The sequence below is a fragment of the Aspergillus neoniger genome, assembly GCF_003184625.1.
Source record: "Aspergillus neoniger CBS 115656 unplaced genomic scaffold BO87scaffold_32, whole genome shotgun sequence".
Classification (NCBI taxonomy): Eukaryota; Fungi; Ascomycota; class Eurotiomycetes; order Eurotiales; family Aspergillaceae; genus Aspergillus; species Aspergillus neoniger.
Window position 1 is genome coordinate 241594 of NW_020291160.1, and position 20748 is coordinate 262341.

General features: G+C 49.3%; 5 protein-coding genes across 5 annotated transcripts; 3 read left to right on the top strand and 2 right to left on the bottom strand.

Moving 5' to 3' along the window:
* Positions 1-149: 149 nt before the first annotated feature.
* Positions 150-4426, top strand: BO87DRAFT_461839 (CHAT domain-containing protein). The gene is made up of 3 exons (XM_025629127.1): positions 150-778; positions 849-902; positions 964-4426. The coding sequence occupies exons 1-3, from the start codon at positions 203-205 to the stop codon at positions 4120-4122; spliced, it is 3789 nt and encodes a 1262-aa protein (XP_025476464.1). The 5' UTR covers positions 150-202; the 3' UTR covers positions 4123-4426.
* A 140-nt stretch (positions 4427-4566) lies between these two features.
* On the bottom strand, positions 4567-6586 carry BO87DRAFT_341586 (MFS general substrate transporter). The gene is made up of 5 exons (XM_025620704.1): positions 6258-6586; positions 5938-6183; positions 5030-5875; positions 4779-4952; positions 4567-4719 (listed from the first exon to the last, which is right to left on the bottom strand). The coding sequence occupies exons 1-5, from the start codon at positions 6346-6348 to the stop codon at positions 4673-4675; spliced, it is 1404 nt and encodes a 467-aa protein (XP_025476465.1). The 5' UTR covers positions 6349-6586; the 3' UTR covers positions 4567-4672.
* Positions 6587-6998: 412 nt separating this feature from the next.
* BO87DRAFT_399958 (nucleobase:cation symporter-2 family protein) lies at positions 6999-8841 on the bottom strand (the record flags this gene model as incomplete). The annotated part of the gene is made up of 3 exons (XM_025625486.1): positions 6999-8488; positions 8534-8700; positions 8750-8841. 3 exons carry the CDS (start codon positions 8839-8841, stop codon positions 6999-7001), a joined length of 1749 nt encoding a protein of 582 aa, XP_025476466.1.
* Positions 8842-13557: 4716 nt separating this feature from the next.
* On the top strand, positions 13558-15552 carry BO87DRAFT_143084 (stearoyl-CoA 9-desaturase sdeA). The gene is made up of 2 exons (XM_025618129.1): positions 13558-14114; positions 14175-15552. The coding sequence occupies exons 1-2, from the start codon at positions 13874-13876 to the stop codon at positions 15302-15304; spliced, it is 1371 nt and encodes a 456-aa protein (XP_025476467.1). The 5' UTR covers positions 13558-13873; the 3' UTR covers positions 15305-15552.
* A 352-nt stretch (positions 15553-15904) lies between these two features.
* BO87DRAFT_341595 (M3 family metallopeptidase) lies at positions 15905-18653 on the top strand. The gene is made up of 3 exons (XM_025620705.1): positions 15905-17549; positions 17599-18239; positions 18303-18653. Exons 1-3 carry the CDS (start codon positions 16233-16235, stop codon positions 18493-18495), a joined length of 2151 nt encoding a protein of 716 aa, XP_025476468.1. The 5' UTR covers positions 15905-16232; the 3' UTR covers positions 18496-18653.
* The last annotated feature ends 2095 nt before the right edge of the window (positions 18654-20748 follow it).

Genomic DNA, 20748 nt, shown 5'->3' on the forward strand with positions numbered 1-20748 from the left:
TGCAGAGCGGTCCACCAAGGGAACAGGGCTTATTTGGACTGGGCGATTATTTCACCAGTCAGATAAGTTTTCAGGTATCAGCTGAACCATCTGTTATCTTTCTCATCAACTCGAAAGAGTTTTAGGCAACAGCCTTGCAAGCCTTGTTTGTTGCTATAAAAGCTACTTCTCTCTCTAGCACCACTATGAAAACCAACCTCTTATGATCACAATACACTTCGTGACAAAAATGACTTCAAATTCTGAAGCCGGTGAGAATTTCCAGGTCTATGGGGAAAGAGCAGAACTCGTCGTCCTTCCTCAAAATAACGGTTCGGTGCCTCCCACCCATAACCACACCGCGTTATACCTCATTTCCTCGCCACTTCCACGCGACATCTCTACCTTAAAGTTCGATATCACAAGCCACGACCAGGGCTGGTGCAGCAACCCCAAGGACGGAAACTGGTCATGGTTCGCGATATCTATCCTGGCCCCGTGGTGCGGAGGCACTACCAATCCCAATTTGGACGACCTGTCACGTCCTGGTTATGTCATGTCGCGCCCAGAGGACTTCGAAACACTGGTGAACCAGCGGGGATTATACTTCAAGAATCTTCCGAAAGAACTAGCAGCACCAAACTCGCTAATCAGCATGAGGATTGCTGAGAATAGCATTCAGCAAAATTGGGTACGAATGTCGGTTATCTGCCCACACCGCGAGGATAACGCAATCAACAACAGCCTCTTTCGTTTATTTGATCCGGGTGATCGGGTCGTAGTGTGGGCAAGAGCACAGGTGTGATCTTCTTGAGGCTGCTGTTTGTCTTAGAGGCACAGGTGTCTAACAAACTAGGATGTGGGAATAGTATCCGGGGTGGATCAATGTCGTGAAGGAGATTCAATTTTCGATATCTACTAAGGTTAGCCCACTATACTCAAAACATGCATTGAATTCTTTATATTAATCCAAGAGCATGGTAGGCAACGCATACAACACAGATCTCACAACAGCAAGGGCAGACTTCCTCTGGAAGCTCGAAGACGCCTCCAGGAGATGACGTTAGTCAGAATGCATCAGAGGGTGCGCTTCGCCACTCTGACCTTGGCGACGCTACTCATGCCTCTGCTGTTGAGTCTCCACCATCCACACAAGACAGCATGCAAGAGGAATTTTCTCAAGGAAGTTCTCTACCGGAATCTGAGATGGCTAGTGGAGGTGACAAAAAGGTCGTGGTCTCCATCGACTGTTTCACCGATATGCTAGAGAAGGATCTTTGTAATATTCCTGTTGACGACCCTGGTAGAGCCGTCCATCTTGCCAGGACCGCACGCCACTTTACCTTCCTCTTTTTGCAATTTAGGAGAATGGAAGATATTGACAAAGCATTGGCATATTACCAAGAAGCTGTCATGCTCGAGCCAGAGAACCCTGGGCATCGAAGCCTCCTTGCCTCGGGTCTTGTATTGAAGGACAATGTTACCAGCGATGATCAAGGTCTTCAACTCGCCATTACTCAGCTGGAGATAGCTACGGCACTCGAAGATGACTCGCCTGGACAACAGTATGCAATGACGCTTCTTGCTATACTTTACGGATTACGACATCACCGCACAGGCTACGAAGATCTTCACAAAATGCAGAGTATTCTAGCTACCTTAGGGCCAGAAAACCCGGATTGCGTTGTTATGGGGAACTTACTTCGTCATGAATGTCTAAATTATAGCGATGAGGGGATGAATAACGGAGAAGCATCGGATGAGACCATTAAGCTTCTTAATCAAACCGTTACCACTGGGTCTCTTACAGATCTCACGAGACCATTCGTGCAGATGTACATCCAATTACTACATGCTCAACGCAGTGAACAGACCGGAAATACAAGGGATCTCGACCTCGCTATTTCGCAGTCGAGAAAGTTATACGACGGTTTACCAGATGACCTCGTCCACCATGAAGCCGCTAAGGGGAGAAGGGAATTGTCTTACTACCTGATACAACGGTGGAAGCGAACAAAAAGACTTGAGGACGCCCTGGAAGCTACAATGGAGATTATCAAGGCTTACCGTGCAGCTCCACCGGTCAGCGAAATACAATCAGACTTAATATCCATGTTGTGCACCATCGTGACCGGATTTGAGGCACCTAAGCATCTTGATGCTCTATATGGGAACCTTATCAACTTGTTCGATAACATCGACCCACATCTATTTGATCGATTAAGCAGTCAGGCAAAGGTTAAGATTCTGGGTTCACGCGTACTTTTGTACCAAAAGTCGTACTCCGACACTGGCAAACTCACTGACCTTGAAAGTTCTATCTCATTGTCGGAGGATATATTACGCATTCCTGGGCAACATTCACGTGGTATGAATTTGACGCTTCAAAACTTAGCAAAAGCGTGGGTGAGAAAGTCCATCCACACCCAAGAGAATGCAGCGTGGATGCAGGCATTACAATATGCGCTACAGCCATGCGCCGCGGAAGAAAATCTGCCCATCCGCCGCGTTCAGTGTGCCGATTTGATTGTTTACTGTGCTATTAAATTGGGAGAGTGGGAATGGGCATGTGATACTGCAGATGCCATCTTTCCACTACTGCCTAAAGTCAGTGGCCGCGATTTGGAGCAAGACGACAAAATTGAGAGCCTCCGATTGATCTCCAGCTTTACGACTAACGTTTGCACTGCGTACATAAGTGCAATGAAAGCTTTCGACGCATTGCTGAAGCTGGAACAAGGCAGAGGTGTCATGATGGGTGACTTGTTCGACAGCCAGAGTGACCTAACGGCTCTGCAGCAGGCTAATCCTGATCTCGCGCGAGAGTACGAGACGCATCGTAACCGAGCCTTCCACCGCATAGGTATTGATGAAACGAAACGACAGTCACCAAACGAGCGCCGGGATGCCTTCCAAAAGTTGCGGCATTGCGAGCTGCGTATTCGCGAGATGGCGGGCTTCGAGAACTTTCTGCAGTCAATGACTTGGGAGGATATATCTCAATGCTCCATTGAAGGGCCGGTTATCATCGTCAACATATCGAACTTCGCCTCTGATGCCATTGTGATCGTTCCCTCCGGACCCATCTGCTTGCGTCTGAATGATATGAAGCGGGAACAAGTGCCCGCATTTCGAAATTACCTGATGAGGAACGGCGGGGCGTATTCCAGTAGCAGGGACCTGGAGAATGACATATCGCAGGAAGGCTTTGACTACAGGGATATGCTCGCTTGGTTGTGGTATACATGCGTGAAGCATATTTTGGATAACCTCGCTTTCCATCAAAAAATTACAACTAGTGGACAGAAAACTCGGGTATGGTGGATCGGAGCGGGCTTGGCCAGCGGGCTGCCATTCCATGCTGCTGGAGATTACAGAGGTGACCCGCCTGATGAAAATGAGAACTGCCTCTCTCGTGTTATATCCTCATATATACCTACTGTTAAAGCGCTCCGAAATGCCCGTGAACGAGCGACGCAGGCAATGCACCGAGTCGCCGCGGCGGACAAGCTCTCGCTCCTCATCGCCACGATGCCCGATACTCCCGGTCATGGAATGCTGAGCGGTGTTCGGCAAGAAGCAGAAAGAGTCACTGAGGTGGTAAACCAGGCCATGAATGTACGACATATGGTGGAGCCTTCCAGCGAAGAAGTACTGAACCAGCTTCAGCACGCCGAGCTGGTACACTTTGCCTGTCATGGATACTCGGATCCGCATGATCCTTTGAAAAGTCACCTACTTCTGACAAAGAATACCGCTGAGTCCGGGAAAGTGGTTGATAAACTGACGGTTTCCAAGCTCTTAGAAACTCAAGCTATGTCGCGCGCGTGGATTGCCTATTTATCTGCGTGTTCTACCGCGGAGATACGTGATAGAAACTTGATGAATGAGGGTCTTCATATAACAAGTGGCTTTCTCATTGCTGGGTTTTCGCACATTATTGGATCCATTTGGCCTGCCGATGACCAGATCTCTGTTGATATGGCAGCCTTTTTCTATGATGCTTACGTTGGAAGACGCGCAACTGCTATCGACCCTAATCGCGCAGTAGCGGAAGCTGTCCATGATGCAACACTGCGGATCAGGAAGAAGTATGCCTATGAGCCGCTGGCTTGGGCCTCGTATACTCACGTCGGGTTATAGCACCTTTGTTTCAGAGGAGCCACGATGATCCCTCTCAAGGACTACGGGTTGATGCGCAGTGCAAAGTAACTGTTGGTCTCAGAGCAGTCGACCCCATCAGTTTCATCCTGAACCACTGGATAAGTACGGTTAAGCTGACGGCTCTCCTTTTTCGCTGTGCTTTTACTTACTAGTATGGACGTGTCCTATAATCAAGATGTTGTATAGTGTGTTCCTGCTGTTAGAGACATTCCCTTTGTCCTTCTTTTATCGCTTTGATGCTGCGGATGGGGCTTACTGTTATTGCTGTAGAATTTATGCTAAGGGCCAATAATCCTATCAATTATCAGAGACAATTGAGCAATCTATGTTAGTATTCTAGGACTATCATTGACTATCATCTCCGTTATGTCGTAACTATTCTTCTATAGTTGTATTAGTAGTGTTCTGCTCGAACCTTATCTACTTTCATATTGTTCTGGACGTGCATATCATAACAAAGGCAAACACAGTTGGCATACGCTCTACTAATTGATATTCCCGCCCAAATACAGTACTAGGCACATCTCAATCAACAGAACATAAACGTCACCACCGCCACTCCCATACAGGCAGCACCTAAAATACACACTGTTAGTCCTTACGCATATAGAGAACATCTTGAAGGCAGGACCTACCCAGAGCAATGTTCATATAATAGTATCCTGCACTCTCAAACAGGAACCCAGTGACGACCGGGCCCAGCATCAAACCGACATTAAACGAGATAGACACCAGCGCGAAGCACCTCGCGCGCCCACCATTAGGGCCGAACAATGTGGGGGCATCTTTTTCAACTTCTTCTAGGAGGACTACTCATCGTCAGAATCTAACCTGTGAATTATGTTCCGCGCTTGTTAGCTAGATACTTCAAGATTATATGACTTACACCTCATATGAAACGACCCAGCACCTTGAACCGACGACATCACAATCCCGATACCACATATACATACAATAAAAGCGACTTCAGCATCTGTCCGGCTGCCACTAGCCTGGGAAATGTCCCTGCCAGGTACGCCTAAGTAACACATCAACGGGCAGAGCAGAGCCCAACCGACTGCCGTTGGGTATCGTGTACCGACGCGATCTCGGAGGTGGCCAAATAGGGGAGGCAAAAAGATGATAGGGACTTGGAGGGCAAAGAAAATCGCCCCGACTGACGATGGGCCCCAGCCAAATGTATCTCGAAGATACACGGGTAGGGTGGCGTTGAATGCTGCCCGGAGTGCAGCTTGGGACATGGTGTTCAGAACGGCTGCCCACATTCCTGCGTCTTGGAGCATTACGGTGTAGTAGTTGCGATATTCTGCGGTTGCAGTGCTGTCCGGCTCCGTTTTCGTAGTGGTATCTGGGTCAAATGAAGGTGATTGGGGTAGGAAGGGGGACGCTTCGGGGACATTTTGACCTATCTTGCTGTGGTTGGCAAGTCCGATCGAAGACTGTGAATCAAGTAGAAGATGGTCTGGCTGAATCATAACGAAGCGTGCGATCATGTCGAGGATCAGCAGAGCCATCGGCAGGGACCAAGCTGGCCAGTATCCGAGCCAGCCTAATAGAACGCCCCCAAACATCGGTCCGCTGACCGTTCCCAACGTTGAAAAAGACATGCTCAGTCCCAACATTGCCCCAGCTCGTGCACTACCCGCGACCTCGGTGAGCATGGCCGTGCACGCGAGCCATGCAGCCGAGGCAGCTACTGCCTGTAGAATCCTGCCCAAGTATAGCACCCATGCTGGATCATCAACACTATTAGCATTCAGAGCAGGAAGTATATATGGCTAGGGTGACTAGTACATGTGGTGGTGATTGCGAACAGCGCAGTTCCAGCTAGGCAAAGCACTAGTGCCAAATAGAGCGGAATCTTCTGGTTCGAGATTGTATCGAATAAAGTCGCACAAGAGGGGGCAGCGAGAATTGACGCCAGGCCGTGTAGACTGAGCAGGCTGTTGGTGGTAACAGTTGTTTGGGAGGGATCGTTGTGAAGGCGCTCTTCTAGCATATACGGGAGCATAGGTACGGGGAAACCGGCTAGAAGCGATTCTGTTCACTGGCTTGGTTAGTGGATGTGAGACAGTTGTCGGCAGGAGTAGACAGGTATGTGTGTGTGTTCGTACCAGTAAACATGGCCAGGCACGCGGTGGCGATGATGAACTGGCTTGAAGATTTCCATCTCTGGGCGGTTGAGCTTTTCGTGAGTATAGCCATATTGCCGGCAGAGGTTGACAGCAGGTTCAAGGTCAAGACATCCTGTCTCTTTTGAGAAAAATGAATGGGACGTAGACGTTATGTTGCTTGAGATGACTTCGGGTGGGTGCGCGCCACAATCCACGCAGAGGAATGCAGGGCACCCATGATCAATGTGCCTTGTGATGATCGGCAGGCGCAGGAACAATATCGCGCGTGAGATCACCCAAAGACAGGAGGGGGTCGGAGTATCTATTTGTACTCGGTCTGGCCACTTAATCGCAATGATTCCGGTCGATGGGTGGGGAAGACAGTGTGTATTATTGTTTCTTATTTGTTTTGCCTAAACTTCCTGTCCAGATTCGGCCAAGTTTGTGTCTGCTCATTGACCAGCATCCAGGCTGGAAAGCAAGCAAGCACCAATCATGTTGAGCGGGAATGCAGTGCTGCAATTTGAATACCACGTGGACACTGAAGAAAGTCCGGCAGGAAATAGAATCTCGGGACTCGGGTAGATGGAAATAGCACTACTGCTTAGCCATTCGCGTCGCTTCTACTAGGTACGGAAATCTCGATAATAAAATTGTCGTGTTAATTCAAATGACCATCTAGGTCAGGGTATCCAAATAAAACCATATCGCCAATCAAATCAAACAGAATATGAAACAAGATTAAACACTCGAGGGCTCGCCCTTCGTGTACTGCGTGCTCTCCCTCGATGTCATCACCTCCTCGCTTCGTCGGTAATCACCCCGGGCCTCCAGAATCGCCGCCTCCTCCTCTGGGTCCTCCGGAAGGATCAGGTTGAGGATCAGCCCGATCAGAGCGGTGATGGCGAACCCATTCTCCATCACCAGATCAATAGCATCCAGCAATCCTGTCAAGCCACGGTTGTTACCGCTGTAGGTAAAGACGTAGTCGAACCAGTCGGATACCAGGGTGGCGCCCATACCAACTGCAAACGAAGCGGTCAGGATGAATCGGTTGCGACGAGTGAATGGAACATTGGTGATAATGCGAACACCGGAAATCGCCACAGAGGAGAAGAGGAACGTCGTCATGCCACCAAGAACACTATCAGGAATGGCAACCAGTGCCGCGGCAAATTTGGCGAAAATTCCCATAATGATCAGGAAGAAGCAGCAGCAGTAACCAGCTGTGCGGTTGGCGCACTTGGTCAGCGCGATGACACCGTTGTTCTGGGCAAACACCGACATCGGCGTCATGGTCATGAGGCCTGCCAGCACACTGGTGAGACCGTTACCCAGAACACCACCCTGAATACGCGAATCGAATGTGGGCCCTTCAACTTCGACCTGGGATACATCGCAAGTAGCGGTAATGTCACCAATCGATTCCATCATGACCACAATGTACACTGCCAGCAGTGGAAGGATCATAGGCGGGTAGATGGTCAGCGGGAATGTCTTCACCCAGATAAAGGAGGCCACCGGCGCAGCGTCGATGCCCGATCGTTCAAAGTATCCGCAGGCAGCCGCCACGATACATCCCACCAACAATCCCACCACAACCGAGCAAGATCGCATGATAGGCGCTCCAAACCGCTCACAGAGAATGATCGAGACATATACCAGAAATCCGAGACCGATAAACTCCGCACTTCCCCAAGGCAGAGCATGCGGTGCGTCCGCGCTAGGACACAAGGCACCGTTTCCGGGATTCTCAGAGCAGGTCCCAGAGCCACCTGCCCAGTCCTGGAAAGCGGATTCGATAAGACTGGCTCCAATCAGGAGAACAGTGGGACCAGTGACGAGAGGAGGAAAGACACGTCTCAGAATTTTAGGGCTCATGAAGGAAAGGCCAATCTCGAGAAGCGCACACAAGCACGATGTTCCCAGTAGAGCGCCATAACCTTTTGGGCAGGGCAGCTTGGTTCCATCCTCAGCGGTCGGGCAGTATCCACTGGAGTACATTTGTTCAAAACCACCAGTTGCGACGGTGATTGTAGCAAAGGAAATTCCCACCACTGAAGTCAAGCCAGTACCAATGTAGTATTTCGTTCCGTAGATGTGAAAACGGAACATCTGAATGGCGGACAAGATACCGGAAGCGATGAGGGACGTTGAGACGAGGTATTGGTAGTCTTCTGTTCCGAAGTTGGCACCAGATGTGCCTCCGATCAAGATAGGAGGTGAGATAACTGACGAGTCAGCACTAGTCAGGATTCAGAGAGGATCTAACTCACTGCCACCCAGCATTGCCAGTGCATGTTGTAGTCCAAGCAGCATAGCCAACACGATAGGTACATTGTCTTCGAGCCCGAAGAATGGTGCAGAGCTTCGTTTCTTTGTGATAAAGGGGATATTCGGAGTGAACAAGTAGGCGTAATCATAGTCTCCAATGAGACCCTCTCTGCGACATATTAGCACATCGACTGGTTTAACGAGCTCCCATGACCAACCTTGTGGTGAAGGTTTTGACAAAGCGGCGGCCGACGTCATTCCAAGTCCGCTTAGGCCGGTAGTCCGGGCCTATCTGGTCAGGACCGTCCATGATGTGAGGCAGTCTAATGTGTAAAAGATGTTGATGTGGGAGTGCAGATGAAACTCGATGAGTTACGGACGAATGGAAGATATCTCGATGTTAAAATCTGGACCCAGATGAAGTAGTCCGAGTGGAGTGAGGGGTCGGTTCTTAGCAATGGCTAGTTGGATCTGGGAAATAGACTAAGACCATTCCAAACATCGACGGGCGAGGTGTCTATATACATGAACCATCTTCCGTGAGCTCGAAGATGAATCGGGATGATTGAAGCTCGGACCGGCGTGGATGATACAGCTATCAGTGGCGAAGGTGATGGATGAATCAATCGAATAATGGTAGGCAGTGGTTATCTCTGGGCACCGGCGTGGCAGACACGCGAGCTAATTTCCAAGCGAGCTGCAACCTGCAGCAGACCGGGGCAGCGCTAGCGATGACTGGTTCCTCTGGCGATTACGCTGTTCTCGTCCAGGCTTCAACTGTGGGCCCTCCGATAAGAACGGACGGCTGACACGCTGCCCTCATGTAACCTCCCCGGCCGCTTATCAGTCCCCAGATCGGGTTCCGCCGAAATCCATCTCTTGCGTCTCCCCCCTGATAGCCGGTGGCCGATGGGTCTTGCACTGACGAACCCGATGAGGCCGGAGTAGAACTCATCCAGAACGTGGGAGGACTGGGGGGGAGATGATCGAACTGACACAAGCTAAAGGCAGACGTGCATAAGGGGGAGAATTAAAGGGCCGACGATGCTTCTTTCGCCGGGTTGCAGTCCGGGGAACACCAACCCCAATGCGGCAATCCATTAGTCATAGATTCAATCAGGCCCAACTTTATCGTAACCTTGACTGCTGCCCGTGACTAACAGCGTAGCAGTAGTTTAAATTGTACCTGTAGTTCTGTGAAGAGCATTATTCCAGATAGTATGGATGTAAACACGAATTGAACGATAAATTTGAATGCTGGTGTCTTCAGATAATGCGAGCATCAAACCCTTCTCATCTTGTCTCCACAGTAGGAATGAAAGAAATGTTGAATCTGCGTTCGCTTTAAAACAATGGAGGATTGAATCCTTCGCATCTTTTTGTGTCTTGCATGATCTTATAAAAATAATATTTTATATGAATGTAACTCTACTATCGCTGTCAAGGTGTACTATTTGTTTTGACTAATAGCTCTTACTAGTAGTATGTGAGGCTGATTGCGATGAATGTAGCTAATAACTGTATATGAACGCTTTCAACCGCCTCCTAGACTCTTCTAGGACAAGCCACGATGCACTGAATGCACGCTATACAGCTAGCTCGATAGTTCGTAGTAAGTGCTAGCCTGGTGGCATTCTTTGACACATCAGACTCCATAATCTGTGGAGCAGGTTCATGGCCGTTGCTATAACTATTCTGACGTTTTCGCTAAGAGCTGTCACATAATTGTCGGATCCGGTTTTCCCTTAAAGTCCTAATTCCATGTTGCTGACTAGTTGGTAATAGCATACTTTCTCATTGCCTTTGTTGAGATATTATATATATATATATATATATATATATTATAAAAGTTTGATAAACACATTATTATGACCACTCAATATTAGTTTGGTTCAATTTTCCGGAGTATCAAGGTCGATGGTCAATAAAATGGTTCAATTGGACTCGTGTTTATAAATTATGCACAGATGCAAATTCAGATTTAACAGTCAATAGATAGTATTTATACAACGTGGACGCTATGATTAGTATCAATTAAAGGAAAATAACAAAGTTCGAACGGTTATGCCTTTCCCACAGATGTCCTTCTTTCTTTCACCAAGAATGTAGAACTAGATTGAACGTCATGCTTATGTTCTGAATGAATATTTGAATCACATATATCTAGAAATCATGATGAGGTTGAAGTATTTCAATAAGGCATATCCCGAATCGACCAAATAGGTATACACTAGTCATAAAGAACCAGCTATCCACCCACCCCTGGAGTTGCCGAACGAAAAGTTGAAGTGAGTCTGTCACAATAACTTTCTAGCTGTAAGAAAATCCAGCATTATATACCCCATCCATCAGAAAGTAAACCTCGATGTCCAGTCCACTCCCCCCAAAACATAAATCCCAAACTCCAGATAATACTCTCCTCCACTCATCACATCTCAGCATAAAACCCCCGGCATACGGAAATACCCATACTCCGCAACTATCAAGCGCAACCTTAAATAGTCTATATTCAGTGACAAATACCTCCACTAACACCCTTACTATGAGCCGATAATTACTCTCCGACACGATCCCCGATCGGCAAGAGGCTGAGCACTGTCTAGTTCTATGTAGCCGTGGGGTAACGAAAGGGGCTAGAGCTACTAGTGGAGCCGGTCCGTCAGTCCGAACCACGTATTTTTGGCCACTGCCAACCTCGGATCGGCAAGGGCCGGGAGAGGGGAGGCTTTTGATGCTACGTTGCGGGTGATTTCGGAGGGGAGGTGTGTAGAGTAAGTCGAGTGAGTAATGGGGTTGGATAAAAGGTGGGTGTATATTTTGATGGTTTTGGGATTTGTCATGGGGATGTGAGGTTGATGAAGGGCTTGGAAGCTGTAGATTGGACTATGGGATGTAGTGCTTCTGGTTCTATAGTTATCTGCGACATTGTTTTTGTAAGTGTGTAGGCAGAGGTAGACTTGGAACAGTCGACCAGTCATCTTCGGGAGAGCTGTGATGCAATGCTAGACTAATAATTATTGTGTTCAGTCATTGGTGCGATATCCATATTATTGGACTGCCCGTGAGATTATAGTACAGCTTCTAAGTATAGTATTCGAACAGATTTTAGGTCATTGCTCTTGAGCTTGATAGACGTGGGAGGATGGAGTAGTGAGTGTATATTAATACTATTATGCGTCAAATAATCATGGAATAAAGACTAGTACTAGCAGTCATATATGTATTAATAAGTAGACGCGGCGTTCAGTGATCGAAGTATTGGTAGTTGGTGTTGTATACTATATGGAAAATGGTATATTATATATTCCTTTTATGTTGGTCGAAAAACTAAGTAGTAGGGGTCGAAATGTACCCGGTATGCACTGCCACTACATTTTTGCCCCTCAAGGCCCCTGAGCAGAATTAGCATTGCTCCTACGGAGTACTGTCATGTGCCACTGGCGAGGGGATTGAATCTAGCAGTTTGAAGCTGCCATTGATCGGTGATCTACCTCACTATTTGGGATGTCTTTGCATACTAGTCCATATATCCAACTGGAGTACACCCACATCAATTAAACATTATATGACTATCAATAAACTATGTTGATTATCAATGCCTACTAATTGATCGCCATACTTATGGTGTGGTTCTAATGAGCTGTGGAATAGTATATTGCTCTCACCGTCTCAAATAAATACCTCGGTCTATCCATACTCCGGACCGAGTGAAGCGCAAGGGATCTACAGACTCAAGTCTAGGAAAAGCAACAGCCAAATCTCACGCATTGCGCAGTTTAACAACCTGCTGGACAAATCAGAGACTTTCCCAATTATTGATAATTTTATTGGCGGTTAGTGAAAAATGATTTCAAATTTTGCTGAAACCATAGGGTATGGACGAGATCTGTCCCAACCAGATGAAAGTGGCACGACGTGTTCAACGGAGCTGTAATGGCCCCGGTCCATAACTTTGATTCAATGCCACTGGGGCCATCTGATAACGTGGGGATCCAGTGAAATTGATCCCTTGTCTGGGGAATGATTTCAAGACTTGCGGTGTGTGGGACGCCTTGCTTGGATGGGTTGGCATGTCCCAACCAAGCTTGGATCATGTGATTGCCTGAGGCGATAACAGTCAAGGCGAGGAATGTCACATGTGTCACGTGGTGTACAGTTGTCAAATAATGTGAAAGTAAAAGTGTTGGGGGAGAATTCATGCCTGAATCATGTGGCGACGATCATCAGATTTTCTACGGACTTTGAAGAGCATCAACGGAGCACCCGGGAAGAGGTTGTGCCGAGAAGCTTGCGGCTCGCAGTCATGCCAAAACTGAATTTGGCGTTTCAAACTCGGCCGGTGGCAATAATGTCCACTCATAGGGCTGCCTTCAACGGAAAAGTCTGAGCTGAGTGGACCAATGAGTGATCCAAGACATGCTGATTATAGCACTAGATTGCGTTAGTGTGGCCACCGCATAAGCAAAGACTTCAATGTTTCAATGCTCCAGAATTAGGATCAGCTTTGAAAGAGATGGGGACAATTGCTCAACTCTGAAAATTAGACGGAGTTGTGCCACTCCGTGCAGGCGATACTTTGATGCGGAAAAAGAAACCGTCCCGAAATCCAAATCAGGATGGAGAGCCACGGGTCAAGCCACCCGAGGCATGACACCAGCCACACAGAGGGATCAAGGGGCAAAAAACGTTGGGGATTCAACGAATGGTTGAACCATCGTGATTGGTGGACCACTCCCGGCCTTACCCAAAATGGCAGTTTCTGGCCGGGCGGCACCATCGAATCAGAAGTGGCCCAACAAGCTTAGTTGGATGAACAGGCGGCGCTGTATGGTTGGAGATACTCCGGCCATTTGCCATCGCGGATACACTCTGCGATCCGGACACCTTCCAGACGTGCCTGGATAGTAGTATTGATCCTCTTCTCTCTCCTTCCTTGAGCCTGTTGAAACCCGTCGACCACTTTGGGACCTCGGGATCTTATGATTACTTCACTGATCTACCAGTGAGCTTGCCGTCAGGCCACCCTTCTTTACTTATTCCACGCGCGTGTCCTCATAGTCGCATCATTATCATTGATTGTCCGCCTTGCTTTTCCCCAACCATCATCCGCCGGTGGACCCTGGTAGAGTTCAACTGCCTCCGAATTTTCCCTCCTTCACTGGCACAGATTTGCCGGCTTACTTCTTCGGCCTTTCGATTGCATTCCCCACCCTTTTTCTCCGTCTCTTTTTTATCGCTCGCCTCTGGCCCTTTCCTTTAAACCCACCCTCTCCCGCACGCATCCTTCTCCTACTCATCCGAACCATACTGCAGGGGTCGACATACACACGAAGGACATCACCATGTCTGCAAAGCCAGCAGACGCCTCCCGGCCTCGCGCCGCTGACCCCAAGAAGGTCCACATTGCCGACACTGTCATGACACGCGGCAACTGGTACAAGCATGTCAACTGGCTGAACGTCTTCCTCATCATCGGTATCCCCGTGTACGGCTGTGTCCAGGCCCTTTGGGTGCCCTTGCAGGTCAAGACTGCTATCTGGGCCGTCATCTATTACTTCTTCACTGGTCTCGGTATCACCGCAGGTTAGTTTGCCCCATTGAAAGGTAACACTGATAAGACATGCTGACAAAATTTGCCACCAGGATACCATCGTCTCTGGGCTCACTGCTCCTACTCTGCTCGTCTTCCTCTCCGTATCTGGCTCGCCGCCGTTGGTGGTGGTGCCGTCGAAGGTTCCATCCGCTGGTGGGCGCGTGATCACCGGGCTCACCACCGCTATACCGATACCGACAAGGACCCCTACTCCGTCCGCAAGGGTCTGCTCTACTCTCACCTGGGATGGATGGTCATGAAACAGAACCCCAAGCGTATCGGCCGCACCGATATCTCCGATCTCAACGAAGACCCTGTTGTCGTCTGGCAGCACCGCAACTACCTCAAGGTCGTTTTCACCATGGGTTTGATTGTTCCCATGCTCGTGTCCGGTCTTGGCTGGGGTGACTGGTGGGGTGGTTTCGTCTACGCTGGTATCCTGCGTATCTTCTTCGTCCAGCAGGCCACTTTCTGCGTCAACTCTCTGGCCCACTGGCTCGGTGACCAGCCTTTCGACGACCGCAACTCTCCCCGTGACCACGTCATCACTGCTCTTGTCACTCTCGGCGAGGGATACCACAACTTCCACCACGAGTTCCCCTCCGACTACCGTAACGCTATCGAGTGGCACCAGTACGACCCGACCAAGTGGAGCATCTGGGCCTGGAAGCAGCTTGGTCTGGCCTACGACCTGAAGAAGTTCCGTGCCAACGAGATCGAGAAGGGTCGTGTCCAGCAGCTCCAGAAGAAGCTTGACCAGAAGCGTTCGCGTCTCGACTGGGGTACCCCTCTCGACCAGCTGCCCGTTATGGAATGGGACGACTATGTCGAGCAGGCTAAGAACGGCCGTGGTCTCGTTGCTATTGCCGGTGTTGTTCACGATGTGACCGACTTCATCAAGGACCACCCTGGTGGCAAGGCCATGATCAACTCTGGTATTGGCAAGGACGCTACTGCCATGTTCAACGGTGGTGTGTACTACCACTCCAACGCTGCCCATAACCTTCTCTCGACCATGCGTGTGGGTGTGATCCGCGGTGGCTGTGAGGTTGAGATCTGGAAGCGGGCCCAGAAGGAGGGCGCCGGCTATGTTCGTGACGATGCCGGCCAGCGGGTGATTCGGGCTGGTGAGCAGGTCACCAAGATCCCCGAGCCCATCCCCACTGCCGACGCTGCGTAAGCGGCGCGATGTCCATGACCCTTTCGCCTTATATTCTGATGTACCATTTGCGAATACGCTGTGTTTCCCACTCCGACGATCCTTCGTCTTTTAATTAGCACTCGGGGCGTTCATTCTTTCGTGTGTATGGCGTTGATGGAGTTGGCCTACTTTTTTATGTCGACGGAGCGAGTTTTGAGTCGACGCGGGTTTACCTATTTCATTTGAAAAAAAGCGACGAGATGTGACGAGGAACATCGATTGTTGAAATTCTGCATAGAATCCAGATATCCAAAGTGTGATCACATATTTATGAACAGTTGCCTGTAGGACCTTTAAGCTCTTGTAGCTACGTAATGGATCTGTAGAAGTGGACATAGAAACCCTGGACCCGGCAGACGTAGAGTGGATCGGGTTGTCAAAAGGGCCATAGCTTCGTCATGAGTACACGATGGAAAGATAGAAGAATAGGGAACCAGACAGGAGGAAATGTGGAGTCAAAAAAAGAGGAAAGAGAATGACGGGGGAGAAATCAGTTAGTGGTGGAGGAGAGGGAAAACACATGATCGGCCAGACTGCAGGCTCCGCCGGGACCAGCTCAGCTGCACTTCTGCATCACCAAACAGCTCCTCCCCCCCAAGAGTGTCCACTGTCGAGCCACGTATTGATCCGCTTCTTCCATTGCAGTAGCTTGCTTAGCACCCCGCCTTTCACCACCTGTGCCCCTCCTACCGTCACCATTCGCTCCCCTCTCCATTCCACCTTTTATCTACCCGCCTTCCTCGTCCTTCTCGTGGGCGTTCTCCTCGTCACCGTGGCTCCCCCGCTTCGCCTTTCCTCTCCCGCCTTCAGACTTTCCTCGGTCTTGGGCCATTTCCGCGGCTCTCGACTTCCTTCAACCTCCCATTCAGCTTTGACAAACCTTCGCAAATCCCTCACAACTGCCAGCATGGCCCCCGAACACCTCCGCCGCCCTCCTCAGGCTCCCCCCGTCTTCACCGCAACTGCTCAATCCATTGTCGATGACGCCAAGCGACTCATTGAAGCCTCCCGCAAAGTTCAGGATGACGTCGTGGCTACCGTCAAGCCCGACACGGCTACATTCAACGCTGTCGTGAAGCCCTTGGCCCAGGATGAGAACGTCATGTCCCTCGAATCGCACATTCTCGGCTTCTACCAGGCCGTGTCCACCCAACAAGAGCTGCGGGATGCATCGTCCAAGGCGGAGGAGCTGATGGATGAGTTCTTCATTGAAGCTGCCATGCGCGAGGATGTGTTCCAGCTCGTCGACGCCGTGCTTAAGAAGAACGAGTCTCTTGACCCCGAGTCTCGCCGTCTGTTGGAGAAGGAACACAAGGATTTCATCCGCAATGGCTTGGGTCTCCCGGCTGGACCCAAGCGTGACCGGTTCAAGGAGATCAAGAAGCGTCTCAGTCAGATTAGCATTGAGTTCCAGAAGAACTTGAACGAGGAGAACGAAGGACTCTGGTTCACCCGCGAAGAGCTCGACGGTGTTCCCGAGGATGTCCTGGCTGGGTTGAAGAAGGGTGAGGGTGAGCACGAGGGCAAGCTCTGGCTGACCTTCAAGTACCCCGACCTCTTCCCGACCATGAAGTACGCCAAGAACCCCGAGACCCGTAAGCAGGTCATGATCCAGAACGAGAACAAGTGCAACCAGAACGTGCCTCTTTTCCGTGAGGCCATTATCCTGCGTGATGAGGCCGCTCGTCTGCTCGGTTACCCTAACCACGCGGCGTTCCGCATTGAGGACAAGATGGCCAAGACCCCGGAGACGGTCAACACCTTCCTGGGTGACCTGCGGTCCCGTCTGACGGCCGGTGGACAGAAGGAGATCAAGAGCCTCCTTGAGTTCAAGAAGTCCGACCTGGAGTCCCGTGGAGAGAAGTTCGATGGTCACTACTACCTGTGGGATCACAGATTCTATGATCGCCTTATGCTGGAGAAGGACTACTCTCTGGACCAGCAGCTCATTGCCGAATACTTCCCTCTTCAGACCACCATCGAGGGCATGTTGAAGATCTTCGAAGAGCTTTTCGGTCTCGTCTTTGTGGAGATCACTGGTGAGGACCGGGAGAAGGTGGCTCCCACCGGTAAGGGTAGTGACATTGTCTGGCATGAGGACGTCCAGATCTTCAGTGTCTGGAACGATGAGGGTGAGGGCAGCGGCTTCGTCGGCTATCTGTACTTGGATCTTTTCCCCCGGACTGGCAAGTACGGTCACGCTGCCAACTTCAACTTGCAGCCGGTAGGCACCCTACACAGCACAAAATAATAACATTTACTGACATCTATAGGGTTTCATCGACGCGGAGGGCAACCGCCGTTACCCGGCCACTGCGCTGGTGTGCAACTTCACCAAGCCGACTCCCAAGAAGCCCAGCTTGCTCAAGCATGATGAAGTCGTGACTCTCTTCCACGAGCTCGGTCACGGCATCCACGACCTGGTTGCCAAGACGATATACTCCCGGTTCCACGGCACTAACACCGTCCGTGACTTCGTCGAAGCACCCAGTCAGATGCTCGAGAACTGGTGCTGGACCCCTTCCCAGCTCAAGTCCCTCAGCAAGCACTACTCCACACTTTCTCCCGACTACCTTGCCGCCTGGAAGGAGCAAGCCGGTAGCCAGGAAGCCCCCTCAGAGCAAATCCCTGACTCCGTTATCGAGAACCTCATCCGCACCAAGCACGTCAACGATGCCCTGTTCAACCTTCGCCAGCTGCACTTTGGTATCTTCGACATGACCGTCCACCAGCCCGAGAGCCACGAGAAGATTAAGGAGCTTCCCATCTCGGCTACATACAACTCCCTGCGCAAGCAGATCACACAGATGGAGGGCCCAGAGAGCTTGGGCCTGGGCGAGGAATGGGGCCATGGTGAAGCCACCTTTGGTCACTTGATCGGTGGCTATGATGCTGGTTATTATGGTTACCTGAGGTATGTCCATTCCCACATTTTGGTGTGACTATTATATGTCATGTACTAATACTGTAACAACAGCTCGCAAGTCTACTCGACCGATATGTTCTACACCGTCTTTAAGGACGACCCCATGAACCCGACTGCTGGCCGTCGCTACCGGTACAAGGTGCTTGAGAAGGGAGGTAGCCAAGATGAGATGACGACGTTGACGGAGTTCTTGGGCCGTGAGCCCAAGACTGATGCCTTCTACAAGGACATGGGATTGGCTTAGACTTGGGAGGATATATGAGATTCCGGTTGAATTGGATATGGCATGATATAGTATACGACCGGACTGGAAACAAAGATGGGATAGAATCATTGAATAGTCACTGGCTGTTGGTATCAATGAATCCCTTGTACATTCTAAGCAGCATAATTCTTCTACCCCGCTAGCCCGCATAGTTTGTCCATCCATACCCGAAGCAGCACATGATCTGGATATCAGCAAGCCCAATTCTACCGCAGGACATCTCGCTCCACTGTGTTCGACTTTTACAGTGGCGTTATGGGACGACATTCCCCACTGGACGTGGTGGAACATTGTCTCTCTGGATGCTGAGGGGATGAGTTGGTCTGGGGCTATGATCAACTTCCTCTTGCGGACAATTTCAGCCAGCCACTGAACAGCTACAGTGAGACTAGACCGTATGGGCTCTTCGTACATACAGTAGTCTATATTGATCGGTGAGCATTTAACCATGATGCTCAATTGGAATTGATACTTGCCGGCTATAGCTCAAGTTAGTATCTATAGGGCTCACCTATGGTTATAGCGCATTGCTAGTCATAATCAATGGTCGCTACTCATTCTGCATGGCAGATAATCTCTCTCTCTCTCTCTCCCCCATCACTCCAAGAAGAATGCGGAGAAATAATCCGACTGGATCCGGGGTTGAATTTTCACGTAGTCCACATTGCGGGATTTGAACCAATAATTGTTCTCCACTTTCATTCAGTCCCTTGATAACAAACTTTAATTCTCTACTTCTCAGTACTTCTGGTTAAAACATGTAGATCTAATTGTCTTTCTTTGCGCCCTTGCTTCCGGGTCTCACATACTGGATCATCAGTCTTGGAGAACAATCATTACAGGATCCTCATGCCTGAACCTGATCAGCTGGGTCTGTAGTCCCTCATTTACTCTTTCCTTTGTGGTATATTTGACCATTTGAGGGGGTATTTGGGTGGGATAGAACATCTATAAATTGAAGACCCTCACCCCAACCCAACGAACCTACTTTTCAAGCAGATTCAAGTTACAATCATTACCAAGTAACAACAACAACAATTACAAGTCTGTCCCTGCTTACTTCTTTCACCCACCATGAAGGTCCTCAGCTTCCTCCTCACCACTCTTGCCATCACCACCGGTGCCTTGGCTGCCCCTAAGCCCGTATCTGACGCCGCACAAGCCAGTTGGGATTGGTGTGCGACCGATTACACCGTATGTCTGAACATTCTGGCGTCGATTTAATAATATTTAAAGAGTATATACTAATACTCTATTTCCTCATCATAGTGTTACTCCGATAGTGACTGCCAGGAGCAGGAAGACTGCCAAGATAAGGCTTGGGTATGAACACATAACTACCCTCATATATGTATATAGATTTTCTTTTTTCACAAGATACTAATGCACCCTTGTTTCACTCAGGCCTGGACCGTTGAATCCCCAAGGGCAAAGATTGGGTGTGGCGCTAGCGTATACCCTCACTCCTGCTATGTAAGTTGATAATCTCTTTCTCTCTCTCTCCCCCACCCTTTTCCCTGTATGGGTTGCAATTGTCCTGCATAGTGGGTTTTGCACATCACAACTAGATTTTCAGGTGGATTTAGATAATCATTACTTTTTTTAAGTATGACAAATGATCAGCTCAAAATGCCACAACTAAGGGTTTCACGCTGAATGTCTTGACTTGAAGCCAGTTGTGAGTGGAGGGAGGGCTTTGAAGGAAATTGGAACTCATGGATTGGAGTTTGATGGTAATATGATCAATACTACGATGCTGTCTTACATGTCTTGGCACAGGTTTTATTTTTACTCCTTTTCATCATGATAGGTTTCTTTCCCTGTGCTGGTATGAGAATTCAGAGGCTTAATTTTAACCCCTTATATCATTTTTCGATCTAGAGTAGTTTCGCGCATCAAGTCAAGACATTTCTGCTTTTAGTAACTGCAGAATTGCTTGGAGGCCTTCTGCCATACCTCGACCGCTTACAGGTATTGTAGGATATTGAATAGCTTCTGGTTTCAGTTTGAAGATAGAAGAAAGGTGTTCGTTTGGTAGTCTTGTTCACTAATAGCAAGAAGAGAACAAAAGATCCCACTTACATCTTGACTGTAGAACCAAGAAGTAACCCTCCGGCCAATTGCTTAGTCCCAGCTTGCATGAGCATCTCATGGTAAGAGGGAGTAATACATGATTAGACCTATGAATAACATGTTGGCAATGGCGTGTTAACCTACTGGCTAGTATATTCC